Below are 18,821 nucleotides of genomic sequence, written 5' to 3'. Positions count from 1 at the left end.
ATGCCCTTCTTCCCTCGCATAAAAGTTGTTAATTTACTTTGACACTAGGCACAATTTTAGACAACACTTGCTTATTTTTACGGTGCGAAATTTTGCGGTTTTTATGAGTTAAAATTTGAATTTTGGAGTTTCTGTTCTCCTTTTCATACTAATAAATAATCACCCGCGAGTGGCCATCACTTACCGCTTCCGAGTTAGACTAATGGTATCTATCATTTTCAGTTGTTTTTTACCTCATGATTGGAGTTCCAGTGGTGAGTTCCAAATTTTTTCCAACGTCACTGCTTCTTCACTTTCGTAAGGACCATGAATAATTCAGCTGGCGGCTGATTTTAACAATAGCACCGTGGTGGGTGTAGTAGCGAAAATGGTTGAAGGTTTAAGATCGCACAAAGGGGAAGAGAGGAAACCAATAGCGAAGCAATCCCAATAAGGGCTCCAATATCCCAATCGTAATGTGCAGAGTTATTCAAAGGGAAATCAAAAAAAAACCAACCCAATTGTTAAGGTAGTTCAAGTTGTATATTTTTATTTTTAAGTGATCCTCACCAATAGCGATGTAAGTGACCGTTCTACTCAACATTTTAGTGTTTGGTAACTTATGTTTCAATTTTACAAATATTTCTTATTTTTGACATTTCGATTATTTTGATAGATAATTCACAATAGTTCTAGTTACCAAGTTTCATTTTTCCTTCTCACGAATTCAGATATATAATTCACAATTCAATAAGTTGTTACAGAACTAGTGTTTAATTTAAATTTAAATCTCAAGTAAACGTTTAAAGATAATGTCCAAAAATTTCATTTTTGGACAATATTAATTATCTATTTATTTATCTATCTTTGAACTCGAAACTTCTTATTGTAACAATAAATCTGAATTAAAACAATAACAATAGTAATGATAAAGTCATTCTTTTGAGAACGTATAGGGAAGACCGCCCTGTACTACAGAACACCTTCTTGACGTAGCGCTGCAACATGCCTGTAATAAGAAGGAGCGAAGGTATGGTTTTATTTTCAGTAATTATGTAGGAATTCTTATATACACCCCTGTAGAACTCCTTCTGTTTAGAGGGCTGGTGAACGCCCTTTTATGTAAGCTACAAAGAAGGACTTGCCCTCCAATCTCAACCCATGTGAAATGGAAAGGAAGGTGTAATGTCCTAAGCAGGCCTCTGTAATGCCTAGACAGGCCTGGAAAAAGGCCTTCCAAGCACATGAACTACGCCGCTGAGTAGTTCGAGAACATTTTTGTATTTTAATTGTATTTGTTTTTTTTACTCTTTCAATTGGAATACTCTTAGTTGTGTGAATACTTATTTATCAAGTGTGGACAATGTTGTCAATGAGACAAATATACATTAACGGCTTTAATATTTCTGATGAGTAAAAGTAGATTTTTTGCATTTATTATATCCGAAGTAGGAGTAAGAGTCCAGATATGAGATGTTAATTTTATTGCGTTAATATAGCAATCGTACCGAGACAACTGTCCACATTTGAGAGGTTTCCGTTTTCAGAGTGTCCAATTTTAATATTGAGCAAATTCTAATTTTTAGAAAAGTGTCATTTACAGGGCCAACTACTGATAGATAATTTTGCCAAAATGTTATTTCTATAGAAAAGTTAGCCAAATTTTATTTCTACAGAAAATTTTGCCAAAATTTTATTTCTATAGAAAATTTTGTCAAAAATTGTATTTCTATAGAAAAATTTGTCAAAAATTTTATTTCTATAGAAAATTTTGTCAAAATTTTATTTCTAAAGAAAATTTTGTCAAAATTTCAGTCCTATAAAAAAATTTGTCAAAATTTCAGTCCTATAAAAAAATTTTGTTAAAATGTCATTTCTATGCACTATTTTATTTCTACAAAAATTTGGACAAAATTTATTTCCATACAAAATTTGTGAAGTACCACTTAGTTGGACAGGAATATTTTGCAAAATCTACCAAAACATCATGAATTTTACCAATCTACCAAACAGTACACAATCCACCATTTTTGGTAGAATTCTACCAACAACAGTGACTTGATATCGGGAAACAAATTTTAATTTTTGGATTTTTAATCTCCATAATCTAGTAGAAGAATAAATGCGCCTTCTATGCTAAGCAAAAGTCGCACTCGTATTTTAATGACTAGAATTCTTTACGCTTACGACAATATTATTTCAGTGTAGTTATATAACTTTGCTATGTTTAAATCGTATTCTTAAGTAAACAAAAAATTATGGTAAAATTCTCGGAAATTCCCGCAGCCATCTCTCGGATGACACAGAGGCAAGTACACAAAAGACACAAGAACTTACAGTATCATTTTCCCGAGTAGAAAACCTTATCTTACATCCCTGTACATTTGTGCTAGATGTTTTTCATGTGCAAAGAAAGTTAGATTTTGTATCAGCTTAATTTTCGTGGTCTGACTCTTTGGTAGTAACCAAACCTTTTGCAGAAGACTTTTTGAATTTTATGAAAGCCATTTCTTTTTCTCGAGTAAGTACGCGACCATACATATAATTTGAATAACATTAAAACGCTTAAATTACGCTAAAACACGGGGTTGATAACATTGTTAACTTTTCTTCTGGAGAGTAGAATTCACAATACTTCTCTTGATGTTCACTTTGAAGTAACTTCGAGTGCCCGATTTCGTTGTTTAACGTTAATTGTTTGGTAAACAAAACGGCAATGTTCAGATAATTAGTAGTGAATGGTATTCGTATGCAATAAATCCCAATTTAAAAAAGCTGTTTCTGTTTTTGTATGACTAACAAATCATATTGCTCGAGAGGAAATGATTCAATATAATCCCAGATAAATTGATGCAAACGAAGTTCCAACCTATTTACAAATTTCTTTCTGTGGCGTTTTTTACGTTTACTTTTATGCAAATCCATAAACAAATCAAGTACTTTCGTTACAGGGTCATTAAAAAAACTCTACATAATACAAAATATAATAATAAATAACATTTTGCCTTGCGTTTGCCAAACCTAAAGGCTTATCACGTACCAATGTTCCATAAAAGGCTTGAATATTATTAGTCTTTGCATGTTAAGTGGTCAAAGTAAATACGAATTGAAACAATTTACGGAGACGTTCAAAAATTCCCTCAAATGATTAGAGCTTTAGGTTTATGATGGTAGGCAGAATAAACAACAAACGTAAACAAAATCAAGCGACGTTGGCATACGTCTCTTGATTTTGTTTCCCTTTTGAATTAATTATCATACGATATGAACTGAAATGTTCGTTTTGTAATAGGCTTGTTTTCTTTTAGCACTGGATGGTCAAGAAAATACACAACATGTCCCAAAATGTGCAACACAGTCATCAGCTGTTTACAGTATTCAAGCTTACTGTGATTGTTTTTAAACAGCTGATGATAGAGTTGTACATTTTTGGACATGTTCCGTGTTTAGTTGGCTAGCCAGTCCTAAAAGAAAACAAGCCTATTACAAAACGAAAATTTCAGTTCATACTGTTTCCACATACATACTTTTGATAAACTGTCAATAAATTTTTTGTGACGCTTAAACGAAGCAGCGCTTCTTCTTCACATTCAACCCAATGCAACACTGTGGTTTTCATGATAAATTTCCATATAAATGCTAAAGCTATGTGGGGGAACTGTTTGGGACTCCCTGAATTCCATTTGGAGAACGAGAACGAGAGAGAAAGACGTACATAACAACTCAAAAATAACAAAATTGATAACAAGCTGTGGATGTAGTTGTTACAAAAAAAAAGAACAAAACAACTTAATGTGAAAAGCTTCTCACTAATGATACCAATACAGGGTGGCGTGTTCTATATCCACATACAATACTGGGGTATACCTTTCTCTATGTTGTCCTCAAACTTCGTCACATTCATTAAGTCAAAGTCAGACACAACAACAAACATAACAATAATCATAAAAAACAACAACATTGCTTCATTATCATTTCAAAAGAATTTCGCGGTTTATTTCCACACATATTATCAAGCAAAGTATGGAAATTGGGTTTGCTTTTTCGTTTTATTTTTAAATTAAATGCAGAAACTCAAGTGTCCAATCCATGCATTGAAGTGGCAGATAGACAGGTGATGACAAAGAAAGTCGCCAACCATTGCCTAAAAAAATCCCCTCCACATTGTGAAGGTTATCAAACAAAACAAACCACAAAAAGTGGGGAACATAATGCCTCTACCCATCCACGAAGACCACTCAATTGCAAATAGGAAAACCAAATTGAAATTCAACCCTCTCTAGTCGATGAATGATCCCATATGGTATATTTTTATAATCAGAAGATAAGATAGACTTCTACATGAGTGCAGCGCAATACACAATTCGGTTTCGATGGCTAGATATCGGTTAATGAACGTCAAGAACACTATCTTACCAATGGTGATATAGCCTAGCCCGTACATTAGCTAGTCGAATCAGTCAACTTGTATATTTCAATCGTTGAAGACATTGAAGTAAAACTAAAAACCAATCAATTGGATCAAAATGAAATTCTGGTACTTCATCTGTGCCTTAGTGTTGGTGATATTCACTTTCAACACACAACCAACGAGTGGAGAATTGTGTCCATGCCCTCGCAACTATGATCCCGTATGTGGCACAAATTCGGTGACCTATTCAAATCGTTGTGAATTTACGTGCTCCAAACGCGAGGAAGAACGCAGAGGCCGCAGTTTGGATATGGCTCGTGCTGGTCCATGTTAAATGAACACATCGCATATGAAGCTGAGAATTGTGTGATTGTGATGAATCTATTTTAAATTTTACAAAATAAATGACGAATTTGTAATTAATAGCAAAAATGTGTTCTCAATGAATGAAAGTAAAGTACTCACTATTGCCCACATTCATAATAACTTACTGACAGTTTATCGAAGGAATTTGCGTGGTAATAGTAAGCTTAAATTTTATGAATATAGGGGTATAATTTTATTTATTGCCCTCAAATTAACATAAAACAAGAAAAATGAAAACCTTAACATTTATATTAATAACATATAATCATGGAAAACACTGAATTCGGATTGATAAAGATATTATTATCTACATTTAATGATGATTCACAATAAAGGACGATTTGAAAATAAGAACAAATATAAAAATGTATACTTGTTTAGTTACTTGAATAGCCAAAAAATTCCATTTGACCAGCATTTTATACTCTAATAAGGAATGACATCTTTTTTAACGAATTTAATGATCTTAGTAAACATCTTAAAAAGTTCAACAAAATTGAAGCTCTTTGCTTTTGTTAATCACCTTTTGTGTACAACTTTGTAATTCAAGTTAAATTGGCTTAATATTTCTGAGACAATAAAGCGACTAAAAGTGAAAGCATATATACCAACATAATGATACTTAAATCCGCAAACATTAATATATAAAATAAGCCAAATTAATTTATACATTTTTTAGAACTCGCAATTTATGCGTAACATACAATGTCGCACATGTATAAATGTTCCTCCCGCATAATTTGTGTATCTTAGTAAAGAAAGCTTATAACGTTAATATAATTATTTCTATTAGTCATTTTTATTATGACAAGTCTAAAGTTAATCAAATGATTTATTTTATAATTCGAATAAAAAAAATCACTTTTAAAAACATTTAGAGAAATTTCATGTTAATGCCTAACATGAAATTTCTCTAAATGTTTTTAAAAGTGATTTTTTCTTTTCATTAAATTTAGGACACAAATTTTATAAATTTGCACCTCTTCGTTAAAGTTACATGTCTTTGAACTAAGGCAAATTTTCCTTAAAGTAAATAAATACATTTTTGATTAAAAAAATCGTCCTTAAATTAACTGATATATTGAATCTTTATTTGAAACGCTTCAAATATAGGCTAAGACTTATATTGGGGATTTAGCAACTTTGGTTTAAATTTTTTTTGTTTTTTTTTTTGATATGCATTGATCAACTATTTTTTATACCCTGCGCCACGCTGTGGAACAGGGTATTATAAGTTAGTGCATATGTTTGCAACACCCAGAAGGAGACGAGATAGACACATGGTGTCTTTGGCAAAAATGCTCAGGGTGGGCTCCTGAGTCGATATAGCGATGTCCGTCTGTCCGTGAACACATTTTTGTAATCAAAGTCTAGGTCGCAGTTTTAGTCCAATCGACTTCAAATTTGGCATAAGTATGTGTTTTGGCTCAGAATAGATCCCTATTGATTTTGGAAGAAATCGGTTCAGATTTAGATATAGCTCCCATATATATATTTCGCTCGATATGGACTTAGATGGCCCCAGAAGCCAGAGTTTAACCCTAATTTGCTTAAAATTTTGCACAAGAAGAACAATTAGTAGTATAGTCAAGTGTGCCAAATTTTATTGAAATCGGTTCAGATTTAGATAATGCTCCCATATATATCTTTGGCCCGATATGGACTAATACGGTCCCAGAAGCCAGAGTTTTCCCCCAATTTGGTTGAAATTTTGCACAGGGAGTAGAATTAGCATTGTTGCTATGCGTGCCAAATTTGGTTGAAATCGGTTCAGATTTAGATATAGCTCCGATATATAGCTTTCGCCCGATTTACACTCATATGACCACAGAGGCCAATTTTTTGCTCCGATTTAGTTGAAATTTTGCACAGGGAGTAGAATTAGCATTGTAGCTATGCGTGCCAAATTTGGTTGAAATCGGTTCAGATTTAGATATATCTCCCATATATAGCTTTCGCCCGATTTACACTCATATGACCACAGAGGCCAATTTTTAACTCCGATTTAGTTGAAATTCTGCACAGGGAGTAGAATTAGCATTGTTGCTATGCGTGCCAAATTTGGTTGAAATCGGTTCAGATTTACATATAGCTCCCATATGCTCTGATTTCGACAAAAATGGTCAAAATACCAACATTTTGCTTGTAAAATCGCCACTGCTTAGTCGAAAAGTTGTAAAAATGACTCTAATTTTCCTAAACTTCTAATACATACACGGATGAAAAAGGCTGTTTTTCATATGTTTGGCTATAAACATTATATGTTTGGAACACAAATTTTTAAACACAATATTTTTGAGTGCAAGCATATAATGTTCATAAACTAGCATAACATGTTTGGGACATATATGTTAATATGTTAGAACATATTATGTTTGGGACATAAAATGTTTGTAAATATAATATGCTTGGATGCAAACATATATTAATTTAGAAATAGCCTATAAACATATATGTGTTTAGTAGCTTGGAGCGCTATTTAACAGGGAGCGATATTGAATTAAGTTGGTGGTTGTTGCTTGTTATTACAAAATTAACATTTTATTTTTCCTTGGGCAATTGATCAGCTACTTCTTTGATCCTTACAAACTGTGTGGTCCGCTGTTCGAATCCCCGTCCGGCAAAAGGTAAAATTAAAATAAAAAAAAATCATACAATTGAATAATTTCTTCTACAATGTTTGTATTACAGAAAAAGGTGCTAAGAACTAAAAAATTTGGTGGAAGTGAGAAAGATGTGGGGGAATATACAATTGGGCAGAAACAAAATTTTGAGCATTCAGGTCGAAAACCTATGTTGTTAGCACCTATATTACCTGTTTATTTTCATAATTCGTTATGATTGTAAATAAATAAATAAATAAATAAAATTTTGAGCACAATATTGTTTGGGAGAATTTTTTTTAAGCATATAATATTTTTGGGTGCAAAATGCTTCCAAACATATTATATGTTCACATAATAACATATTGTTTTTTGGAAGACAACATTATTGAATTTGGATGCAAAAATACAAAATGTTTGGAACTTAGAGTACCCAAACATATATTGTTTAGACTAATATGCTTTCAAACATATTATATATTTTAAGAGATCAAACATATAAATGTTTGGGCAATACCCAAAAATGTATATGCTTGAAGCAAATTATGTTTGGGAGTATATGTTACAGAAGCGATTTTTTGTGAGCGTGTATATATCGAGCGATAGATCATAAATAAACTTTTGCGAAGTTTCATTAAAATTGCTTCAGATTTAAATGTTTCCCATATTTATACCCTTCACCACTACTGTGGTACAGGGTATAATAAGTTTGTGCATTTGTATGTAACGCCAAGAAGGAGTAATCATAGACCAACCTTTTAGTATACGGATCGGCTTAGAATTAAATTCTGAGTCGATTGTGTTCCACCCTAGTGCATTAGCCAACTTAAATTTTGAGTCTATAGATTTTGTAAAAGTCTATCAAATTCTGTCCAAATCGAGTGATATTTAAATGTATGTATTCGGGACAAACCTTTATATATAGCCCCCAACACATTTGACGGATGTGATATGGTATCGAAAATTTAAATCTACAAAGTGGTGCAGGGTATAATATAGTCGGCCCCGCCCGACTTTAGACTTTCCTTACTTGTTTTTTAATTATGAAAGCATTCCGTTGTAATATGGATTTTTAAAGTGGCATTTGTTTGTATGTGAATAGCTTTAGAAATATACCGCGCAAAGAGAATGAAAATTTGATAAATTAAATTTGTATCCTAAGGGAGCCACCGTGGTGCAATGGTTAGCATGCCCGCCTTGCATACACAAGGTCGTGGGTTCGATTCCTGCTTCGACCGAACACCAAAAAGTTTTTCAGCGGTGGATTATCCCACCTCAGTAATGCTGGTGACATTTCAAAGCTTCTCCAAGTGGTTTCACTTTAATGCCTTTCGGACTCGGCTGTAAAAAGGATGTCCCTTGTCATTGAGCTTAACATGGAATCGGGCAGCACTCAGTGATAAGAGAGAAGTTCACCAATGTGGTATCACAATGGACTGAATAGTCTAAGTGAGCCTGATACATCGGGCTGCCACCTAATCTAACCTGTATCCTAAGCCAGTATCCTAAATTTAAAATTAGGTCACTAAAAAATGTTTTTATTTTAAAGAAGCCCCATTTTTGGCTGGAATCAATAAGAAAATCCTAAAGGGAAGCTCAATGTCTTTGGAACCAAGTACATTTTTTTTAAGTGTATACATACATTGATGGTTTTACCTTCTTTATTATAACGATATATAATTTTTTGCCAATTAACGAAACGTTTCGTACTATTAACGAATATTTTCATTGTTGTAATGAAAATGTTTCGGTATATAAACATTTTTGTTGGCTCAATTTTGATGAAATTTTCTCTGTCCAACAATTCAAATCTATGGTATGATATTCGTCCCTTGGTACATTTTTCATTTTGGTAAATGTCCTTGAATATCTGATAACGATCTGCTCAAATGTATATCCCACATATGTATTTAAATCGTACAAAATACTAAAGTACTAACACTAAAATTAAAACGAATCGTATTAACAGGTTGGCTTATAAGTCCCCGGTCTAACAAAGAAAAACACATTTTTTGTCAAAATTCGTTTTTGTTATTCAACATAGTTCCCTTCAAGAGCGATACAACGATTACAGCGACCTTCCAATTTTTTGATAACATTTTGGTAGTACTCCTTCGGTTTTGCCTCAAAATAGGCCTCAGTTTCGGCGATCACCTCTTCATTGCAGCCAAATTTTTTCCCTGCGAGCATCCTTTTTAGGTCTGAGAACAAGAAAAAGTCGCTGGGGGCCAGATCTGGAGAATACGGTGGGTGGGGAAGCAATTCGAAGCCAAATTCATGAATTTTTGCCTTTGCGTTCTCAATGACTTGTGGCACGGTGCGTTGTCTTGGTGGAACAACACTTTTTTCTTCTTCATATGGGCCCATTTTGCCGCGATTTCGAACTTCAAACGCTCCAATAACGCCATATAATAGTCACTGTTGATGGTTTTTCCCTTCTCAAGATAATCGATAAAAATTATTCCATGCGCATCCCAAAAAACAGAGGCCATTACTTTGCCAGCGGACTTTTGAGTCTTTCCACGCTTCGGAGACGGTTCACCGGTCGCTGTCCACTCAGCCGACTGTCGATTGGACCCAGGAGTGAAGTGATGGAGCCATGTTTCATCCATTGTCACATATCGACGGAAAAACTCGGGAGTATTACGAGTTAACAGCTGCAAACACCGTTCAGAATCATCAACACGTTGTTGTTTTTGGTCAAATGTGAGCTCGCGCGGCACCCATTTTGCACAGAGCTTCCACATATTGATGAATGAGATGACCAACACGTTCCTTTGATATCTTTAAGGCCTCTGCTATCTCGATCTACTTCATTTTACGGTCATTCAAAATCATTTTGTGGATTTTTTTGGTGATTTCGTCGGTAACCACCTCTTTCGGGCGTTCACCGTCCTCCGTGCTCATTTCACCACGTTTGAATTTTGTATACCAATCAATTATTGTTGATTTCCCTGGGACAGAGTCCGGAAACTCATTATCAAGCCAAGTTTTTACTTCCACCGTATTTTTTCCCTTCAGAAAACAGTATTTTATCAAAACACCAAATTCCTTTTTTTCCATTTCTTCACAATAACAAAATTTGCTTCACAAAAGACGCTCTATCTCACAAACTAATTGACTTACAGACGTCAAATTTTGACACGAATCATTTGAAGGTTGGTACTATATAAAAATAATATGCATTTAATACTAGCGACGCCATCTATGTGTCAGACCGGGGACTTATCAGCCAACTTGTTATTAACGATTGGTGTTTGTTGACAGTCGTTAAAGCTTAGAAAATTTACGTTAATACAACGAAACCAATCGTTGTGTTAACAAATTTCTACGTTGATTCAATATTACGAGGATTGCATTTTATATTGAGGAAAAATATGGAAAATTGACTGAAATTACTTCAAATAGTTTATAGTAGTGTAATGAATGAAATGGACAATTTACGGATGTAACTGAACTTAGGAAACCAAACTCTTTGGATCTTTAGATATAATAATACTACACTATGTGTAAGAGTATTCACTGCAATTACTGCATCTTAAAAGATTTTTTTTTTGTGTTTTCTAAAGAGCCTGAGATGGAACTAATGATTCTAACATAAATAGGAGCATATCAATCAATGATTTAATATGCATACGCCTCAAAATAAATGAATTCGCAAATAGCTAATGCTAAACAAAAGTAAAAAAAACTGCGATCCGCAGAACGATGGAGCATAAATTGAAAGTAAAAATAAATAATGAAGTAAAAATAAAAAATGAAGGTTTTCCGGAAACCATTGATGCTGTGCGACAATTGATATTGCAATATAGTCATGTTACCTATCGTAAGATTGAAACAATCTTAGGCATTATTGGGACCATTATACATTCAATATTGCATGAACATTTGGCCGTCAAACAAATTTTACTCGGATCCAAACAATTTCTCAATAGCTCAAAATATCTTGTATGGGTATAAAAATTTATTGGTTTATATACGAAGAAGCCAGACAATCATGAGAACCATTTTTTAGTATAATCTTTTTTTGATTTGATTTAAATTAAACATATCACCATTATAAAACTACCAGTTGTAATATTCAGTGAAAATCGCCTCTATAGTTTTATTAATTCTCTCCTGTGGCGAATAATCGTTTTACTAATTATTAGTCATACATTAATTTTGGAATTATTATTACGCCGTTAAATTTTATTCCAAAAAGTTTTTGTTTGTTTTTTATTTAATATTAATGTTTCTGATACACTTTCTCTTGTTAAGAAATAAAACCCCATTATGGCTTTAAGCTCTTTTTATAAGGTATATATTTGGTAATTTTTAAAAGGTTTGGATTTTTTCATAAAAAAAGGAACAATCGCCAATTCGAAATTATATTGATACATTGATTTTGATATATTTATGGGGTGGGTCTAGAATTAACATCTGCCAGCATGAGCCAATCCAATGCTTCTACCCTTGCGAGCCAATTTCTTTTGGGCACACAAAAATTCACAAGAATTAGGATAAGTCTGGGAGTCAGTAGCACAAACAGGATCTAAAATACGGGCACATTTGCAAGGAGCATCAGCTTCCTTTTCGTCAGCAGCAACGCGTATATCGGCCGAAACCAAGGCCAGAATGGCCATCAAAACAAGTGTAAAAACTACGAAAACTTTCATGATAGTTTCTTGAGGAAGTTTGCTTTTGATTTTAGCGGTTATATTTGTTAACCAGTCTAGATTTGTAAATAAACTGAGTATACAAGGCCGGAGTTATCCCCATTATAAACAACTCCACTCTAGTTGGTGGCTAAATTCTGCTGGTGTTTTTGCCTTTCCATTGGCAATGCGATAAGAACGCTTAAATGAAATAGCAACAAATGTGTCGTTATAATTTATAAAATAGCACTAGGGCCAGATATTCAGGGTGCACATAATGGCTGAATGAAATGATTACGGCGTCTATATGCCAAGATAGCCCACGAAATTACAAACAAAAGCGCATAACACAACCCAGCAAACTACACAATGTTAAAGTAGCATAAAACACTCGCATAATATTTCCCAAAGATTGAATCATTGACGACACGTGGTCAAATGTTTTCCCCTACACAAATCTATGGTGATTATCAATTGTCCTCACAGATAAGGAAAAGTAAATTGCGTTTTATAGCTGAGAAGTTTATAACACGTAGCCTGTTTTTGCTACCATTTAGAAGAGGTAGTTACAACTTTCATGGGGTCTATCTTTTCAAAATAAGCTCTTCAGATAAAATACCAAATCAAAAGTGATTGCAAATACAAATTGATGCCGAGTACTTTGATTAGAAATGGAACGAATACACAAATCAAATCACACTAATCTTTTGCAAACTTAGAAAAAAATTGATAAACTACCTTGTCAATGATTCATCATTCAGCGAGACCATATGCATTTGTGAATCATATCGCAAATGTCATTCTAGAAAGCTGTAGAAGAGGCAAGAAATTCTTTTTGGCAGTTTATTACCCAAAAAATAAAACCATTACATTTTTAATAAGGGTAAAGGATTAATTTCATTCAATGTCAAAAAATGTTTCCAGAAGCCATTTCAAACTGGTTGACTGATTTGGGCTTTCCCTACCAATATGTACTCCCACACGAAACCGCACTACATCCCTTATATTTGAGGTAGTAAACCTAATACTCATTGCAAATTTCAGTAAGAGTAATCAATAGTCAACCAAGAGACGATTTTACACTGAACGAATATATTGGAGAAGACATTCAATCTACCATACAAAAATAATATTAACAATATCTCCAAATCTATTAATACGTGTTACAAACACGCTTACTGAAATATCTAAAATCAGGTTTAATTCCTGTAACAGTTTGTTCGATTCATCGTCTACTTATTTATGTAGGTTGATCTCTTGTAAAGTGGGATTCTCATGTCACAGTAGCTGCTGGTATATACAAAGCGGATACTGCGTTGAAGCACCGCAATCAGTATAGTCTCGGTAGTCTTCTCTTCCAGCAAGCAGAGCCTATGAATTCGGGAGGTCGGTCGACCTAATAATTATAGACAGATAGTTTGAGTACAAAGGAATTACAGGGTACTAGGTGACAGTCAAGCTGGCGACGGGCGATGTACTGCAGTCACTCATAATTTTGGTAGGGCGTTCTAATTCACTATGCAGTATATGCATAGTGAATTGCTTGCCAAGAGAGAACGCAATTGTTTCTGATGGCCATTAAAGTCACGTAGGATCAACCGGTTATGTCCCGAAGCATAACAGCCAATCTATGCCCAGCATATAAACTGAAACATAGCTCCTGTCCAGCCGAATATACACGTTGTCGTAAAGTTAGTGTCGTCATACATCTCGTTTAGAGCTAGCCTGCACGCAAGGAAGCCATATGGTCACCTCAAATGTGTTTTAAGGGCATAATATTACTTTTTCATAGAGAACATGAATTATTTTTTATTTTATATTGTTTTCTCCCCAAACATATATGTTATGTTACATTATTGCGGAACTTAGATACATAATTTCCGAGAAAATAACATGGTTGGGTTAGGTATTACAGAGAGGGGATAATCCACAGCTGAAAAATGTTTTGGTGATCAATCGAAACTGGAGTTGGAGCCCCGATCCCATGATTGCTAACCACGGTAGCTCCCATGGTTGCGACAAACATGTTATACAGGTTTGAAGTCAATTCAATACAGCGGATACATTTCCATCATTCTCATTGCATTGGATCTATTCACGTCAAATTTTGGGATTAAAGGGTGATACGGTCAAAATTTGGTCAATATAAACTTGACGTATTTCTTTCAATTTTGCATTTAACCTGAACACCCCTCATTTTGAAGGTGTGTGTGTGTGTAGAATGTTGCTCCTATTTTGATTTTGGAATTCACTCTTCAGTTGTCAAAATGCCGTCCAAGCAAGAAGAGCAGCGTATCAAAATTTTGCTCACGCATCGGGAAAATCCGACCTACTCGCACGCAAAGCTGGCAAAAACGCTAAAAGTTGCCAAATCAACCGTTACAAATGTAATTAAAGTGTTTGGGGAACGTTTGTCGACAGCCAGGAAGTCTGGATCGGGGGGAAATCGAAAACCGGAAGCCGCTGAGACGACAAAGAGAGTTGCCGGTAGTTTCAAGCGAAACCCTAACCTCTCTCTCCGAGATGCCGCAAATAAGCTGGGTGTATCGTCTACAATCGTGCATCGAGCCAAAAAACGAGCCGGACTATCGACTTACAAGAATGTAGTGACTCCAAATCGCGATGATAAACAAAATACGACGGCCAAAGCGCGATCCCGGAGGCTGTACACGACGATGCTGACGAAGTTTGACTGCGTGGTAATGGACGACGAAACCTACGTCAAAGCCGACTACAAGCAGCTTCCGGGACATGAGTTTTATACGGCAAAAGGAAGGGGAAAGGTAGCAGATATTTTCAAGCACATAAAACTGTCAAAGTTCGCAAAGAAATATCTGGTTGGCAAGCCACCTGTACCTGTGGCTTGAAAAGCAGCATTTTCATAGCTTCCGTGACTGTCAACCAAGAAATTTACGTGAAAGAGTGTTTGAATAAACGTCTGCTGCCTTTCCTGGAGAAACGCGGTTGTTCCGTACTGTTTTGGCCGGATTTGGCATCTTGCCATTACGGTAAAAAGGCCATGGAGTGGTACGCCGCCAACAACGTGCAGGTGGTTCCCAAGGACAAGAACCCTCCCAACACGCCAGAGCTCCGCCCAATTGAGAAATACTGGGCTATTGTCAAGCGGAACCTAAAGAAGACCAAAAAACTGCTAAGGACGAGCAGCAGTTCAAGGCAAACTGGCTTTCTGCGGCGAAGAAGGTGGACAAGGTGGCTGTACAAAATCTGATGGCAGGTGTCAAGCGTGAGGCCCGGCAATTCGGATTTGGAAAAGCGAAAGCCTAACTGAATATTTTTCCTGAATTTTATACTAATTGAACTTGAAAAATAAATTTAATTTGATTTTTTAAATAAACGATTTCACCGATTTACACGCGTTTTCCCTTGACCAAATTTTGACCGTATCACCCTTTATGAAGACGACTTTGAAAATCGAGCGATACATATATATGGGAACTATACCTAAGTTATCATTGATATGGGTGATATTTTGAATACTCATAAAACTTTAATATCTTTGACAAACTACTTCATATTTTTAAACTCAGAAAATGAAAGTAAAAAAGGAACATAAAGAACGCAGATTTTAATCTCTCCTGCTAGCCTTAAATGAATTAAGTTTTCCCTAATTTCTTAAACCAAAATTATAAAGAAACAATATAACCATAAAACCTACAATATCTTCAGTTGTTTGATTTGTATGAATTGTTTTATAATTTGATTAAGGGTTACCACAAACTATTCTATGTAGAATTCTTGCTAATTTTACATAGGAATTTTACTGAGCCCTTTTTACATGAAATTAAGACCCTCCTGCACGCTTTTTTTTCATTGACAGAAATTAATGAATTCTTTACCTAATAAATTCAATGGAATTTGTTAGTTTCTCGAGAAAAAAGGGAAAAAATCCTATATGGAAACTGATGTTAGATTTTAAATTGCATTCTTAAATAAATTTAATTTTTTATAGTTATGGCAACATTCAACCCTTTACCATCCATTATTATATGATACAGTTAAAGCAAAATATGGTAAACTTTAGCTTGATTTTAGTAAACTTTCCAGGAACCAGTAAAAAAGATAGATGAGAAAAATCGATGGCCTTTTGGAAAAAGTGATACAACTGTCTTGGAAAATCGAAAGAAAAATAATTCGAAATTATATCGAATTATTCGGGATCAAATTCCCCGACAAGAAACTACATATCTATTTATCATGAGCTTTACTAAACATTAAGGAAGTATGAGGCTTTACAGTTGACCGTTTCCAAAATATTTCCATTTATTCGTCATGTTGATTGATGAAAACAGACATAGATCAAAATTTGTTCACCATCTATGATGTCGATATTTTTCTCATTGTAGCATTCGGTTAGAATCCCTTTTGAATATTTCCTTCAAATCCCAATTAAATTCTCTTCATTCTATCCTCTGCGACTGAGTGAAGGGGTTTCTACTATTAATTTTCAATGACCCCAAACCTGTGGCTTTACTTCGTCCTTCAAGGAAACCTGTGTATCATGCGGAGATTTCTTCCTAAGACGGAAAACAGCCCCCGAACACATGCCGTCTTTAAAAGGTAGGAGGTTATAAATTAAATTGAAAATGTTTTGAAACAGGTAACATATGTTGACCACTATGCAATCGCACTGATTATTACGATGATATGGATCCCAAAATTAAGTCCTAGTAGAAAATGATACCCATGGAATGCTTGAGAGATAAGATAATGAGAAATGTTATCCTTTTTTAAGGAAAAAAGCTCATCACGATTTAAAGCGATGGCTACAAGAAATTTAGTATACCATCAGCTGAATAGCAAAACGACATAACAATATTTCATTACAATTTTATACGAGCTTATTGGATATGAAAATGAAGGAATTATTACGATCTAGACAAGTCTAGTTATACATGTTTCATCGCTGACGAGAGCGAATGTAGATAACACATCTCCCCCCGCCAGACCATATTGGAAACCACCGTGGTGCAATGTTTAGCAGGGTCATGAGTTTAATCCCAGTTTCGACCAAACATCAAAAAGCTTTTCAGCGGTTGATTGTCTCCTCTCAGAAATGCTGGTGAAATTTCCGAGTGTTTCAAAGCTTCCCTAAACAGTGAATCGAGCATCACTCAGTGACAAGAGAGGTGTTCACCACTATGGTATCACAATGGAAGGAATAGTCGGAGTGAGCCTGAAATAGAAGACGACCTTCATCTTCTTGTTCAATAGCCTTATAAAGAATATGTAGAATCATTCATTTGGACCCAAACCCAGCATGCATTGAAATCAGGCTAACTTCACATTAGCCTCGAAATGTACTAAAAGTGGCTTTAAAATCCGTTTTTTATAAGGCAAACGAACGCTGAAATCTAGTTAAAGTGGATTTTGAAAGTGTAATGTGTATGAGGTTTTACATAAAAATAATATTTCATAAAATAACAAACAACTGTATTGAGTGTAAAAGAAAATATTTTCCATTAAATTTTGACATTGTCATTACTCCATTTTGCACGTTTCATCCATGAAAATATCTATGTACATATTTCACAAAAAATAAATCACATTTTCATTTTATTCTTTACAGTTGCCAGTACTCCCGAGAATCTACCCAAAAGAGAAGATTCTTCATGTTCGACCGTTGGTGGTGGTGCGGGTAACAGCAGCAATATTGGATGTTCTTCACAAACTGGACTTACTTCCAGTACTCCATCGGATTGTAATACCAGCACACAAGCAACAACGGGTGGTGGAGCAGGCTCTGGTGGCGGAGGAGGTGGAGGAAATAACAGCAACACTCACGACTTTACCAAGATCACAAGTCCCTCCGGTGTGGATGGCACGTCAGAAAGTGTGAATTTCTCAATTACGAATAATAGCATTGGGTCTTCTCTGAATGGTCAAGTTGCAAGTAAGTACATCTATCAGTGTTTATTCTCGCACACCACATATATATTTTTCATGAAAACGTGTTGCCTTTTCCATTAACGTTTCTTCGCCATTTTCGAAATGTTTTGGGAGATTAAGTAAATGATTTGGTTTTGGCTTTTATTGGAACTAGACTTTGATTTGCTGATTTTTCTGAAACCATAAGATACGAGGGATGTATGTGAAGGTATGATGAGAATAATTTTCCAACGCACACCTACGATGGAAAATTTTTACTCACTTGTATGAAAAACAAAATTAAAGACTCACAAGACTCTTGAGCGTCACTGAAGTCGTGAGCATGGTTGACATAGGAATGTGACGAAAATTTTGCGCATAGTTATTGTTATGACCATTAATCATCGCACAGCCGTACAGATCAATCAATATGGCATCACCATAAAGGGCAACTGTCATTCTTGTTTACCATTATTTCTTATTCTTGTTCTTGATATACTTACGATCGCATTAAATAAAAAGAAGTCACCTTTTTGTAATCATTATTATAAGATTAATTGCTGTTAGAAAATAAATACAGTTTTAGTATAAAAGCAGCGTGCATTTTTTCAATTATTGTTATTGGAAACCAATTTAACGACACAACAGTTGGCGACGAGAGTGAAACCAAATAAATTAATTTTTATTGTGCAAATTAATTATTTCATTTTTTTTTTGTAAGGCAGTACGCGCATTACAAAATGGATGCCGCTCAATTTGCAGAGTTTATGAAGGCGCAACAAGCTTTGGTGGCGCAATTAGCCAAATTAACAACTGGTGCATCAACATCTAGTGCAGTACAAAATGGTGGCAGTGCAACAATAAATACAATTTTGGTTCCCAATTTTGATATCTTCGACCCGGCAAAGGAGACATACCGAAATTACATTCAACGGTTTA

General features: G+C 34.8%; 4 protein-coding genes across 6 annotated transcripts in view; 2 read left to right on the top strand and 2 right to left on the bottom strand.

Moving 5' to 3' along the window:
* Pde1c (Phosphodiesterase 1c) overlaps window positions 1-18,821 on the top strand; it is a 143,751-nt gene that overhangs the window by 70,984 nt on the left and 53,946 nt on the right. For all 3 annotated transcript variants that reach the window (XM_075297932.1, XM_075297930.1, XM_075297931.1), the window contains exon 2: window positions 17,584-17,907. In XM_075297932.1, the coding sequence (XP_075154047.1) occupies window positions 17,584-17,907 (324 nt within the window). The remainder of the gene's footprint in view (window positions 1-17,583; window positions 17,908-18,821) is intronic.
* Window positions 1-18,821, bottom strand: part of LOC142227396 (maltase 2-like) — a 77,408-nt gene that overhangs the window by 43,981 nt on the left and 14,606 nt on the right. The gene's annotated exons all lie outside the window — the stretch shown is intronic.
* Window positions 4,408-4,822, top strand: LOC142227400 (serine protease inhibitor Kazal-type 1-like). The gene has a single exon (XM_075297938.1). It carries the CDS (start codon window positions 4,506-4,508, stop codon window positions 4,722-4,724), a length of 219 nt encoding a protein of 72 aa, XP_075154053.1. The 5' UTR covers window positions 4,408-4,505; the 3' UTR covers window positions 4,725-4,822.
* On the bottom strand, window positions 11,640-12,107 carry LOC142227398 (serine protease inhibitor Kazal-type 1-like). The gene has a single exon (XM_075297937.1). The coding sequence runs from the start codon at window positions 12,015-12,017 to the stop codon at window positions 11,775-11,777; it is 243 nt and encodes an 80-aa protein (XP_075154052.1). The 5' UTR covers window positions 12,018-12,107; the 3' UTR covers window positions 11,640-11,774.

Source organism: Haematobia irritans, chromosome 2 (genome assembly GCF_050003625.1).
Source record: "Haematobia irritans isolate KBUSLIRL chromosome 2, ASM5000362v1, whole genome shotgun sequence".
NCBI classification, from domain to species: domain Eukaryota; kingdom Metazoa; phylum Arthropoda; class Insecta; order Diptera; family Muscidae; genus Haematobia; species Haematobia irritans.
Note: the sequence above shows the minus strand (reverse complement) of the source record. Positions and strands in the feature narration are given on the sequence as shown.

Excerpts from the sequence above, each read along its gene's own strand:
- LOC142227400 (XM_075297938.1), top strand. The coding sequence starts at position 4,506 with ATGAAATTCTGGTACTTCATCTGTGCCTTAGTGTTGGTGATATTCACT.
- LOC142227398 (XM_075297937.1), bottom strand. The coding sequence starts at position 12,017 with ATGAAAGTTTTCGTAGTTTTTACACTTGTTTTGATGGCCATTCTGGCC.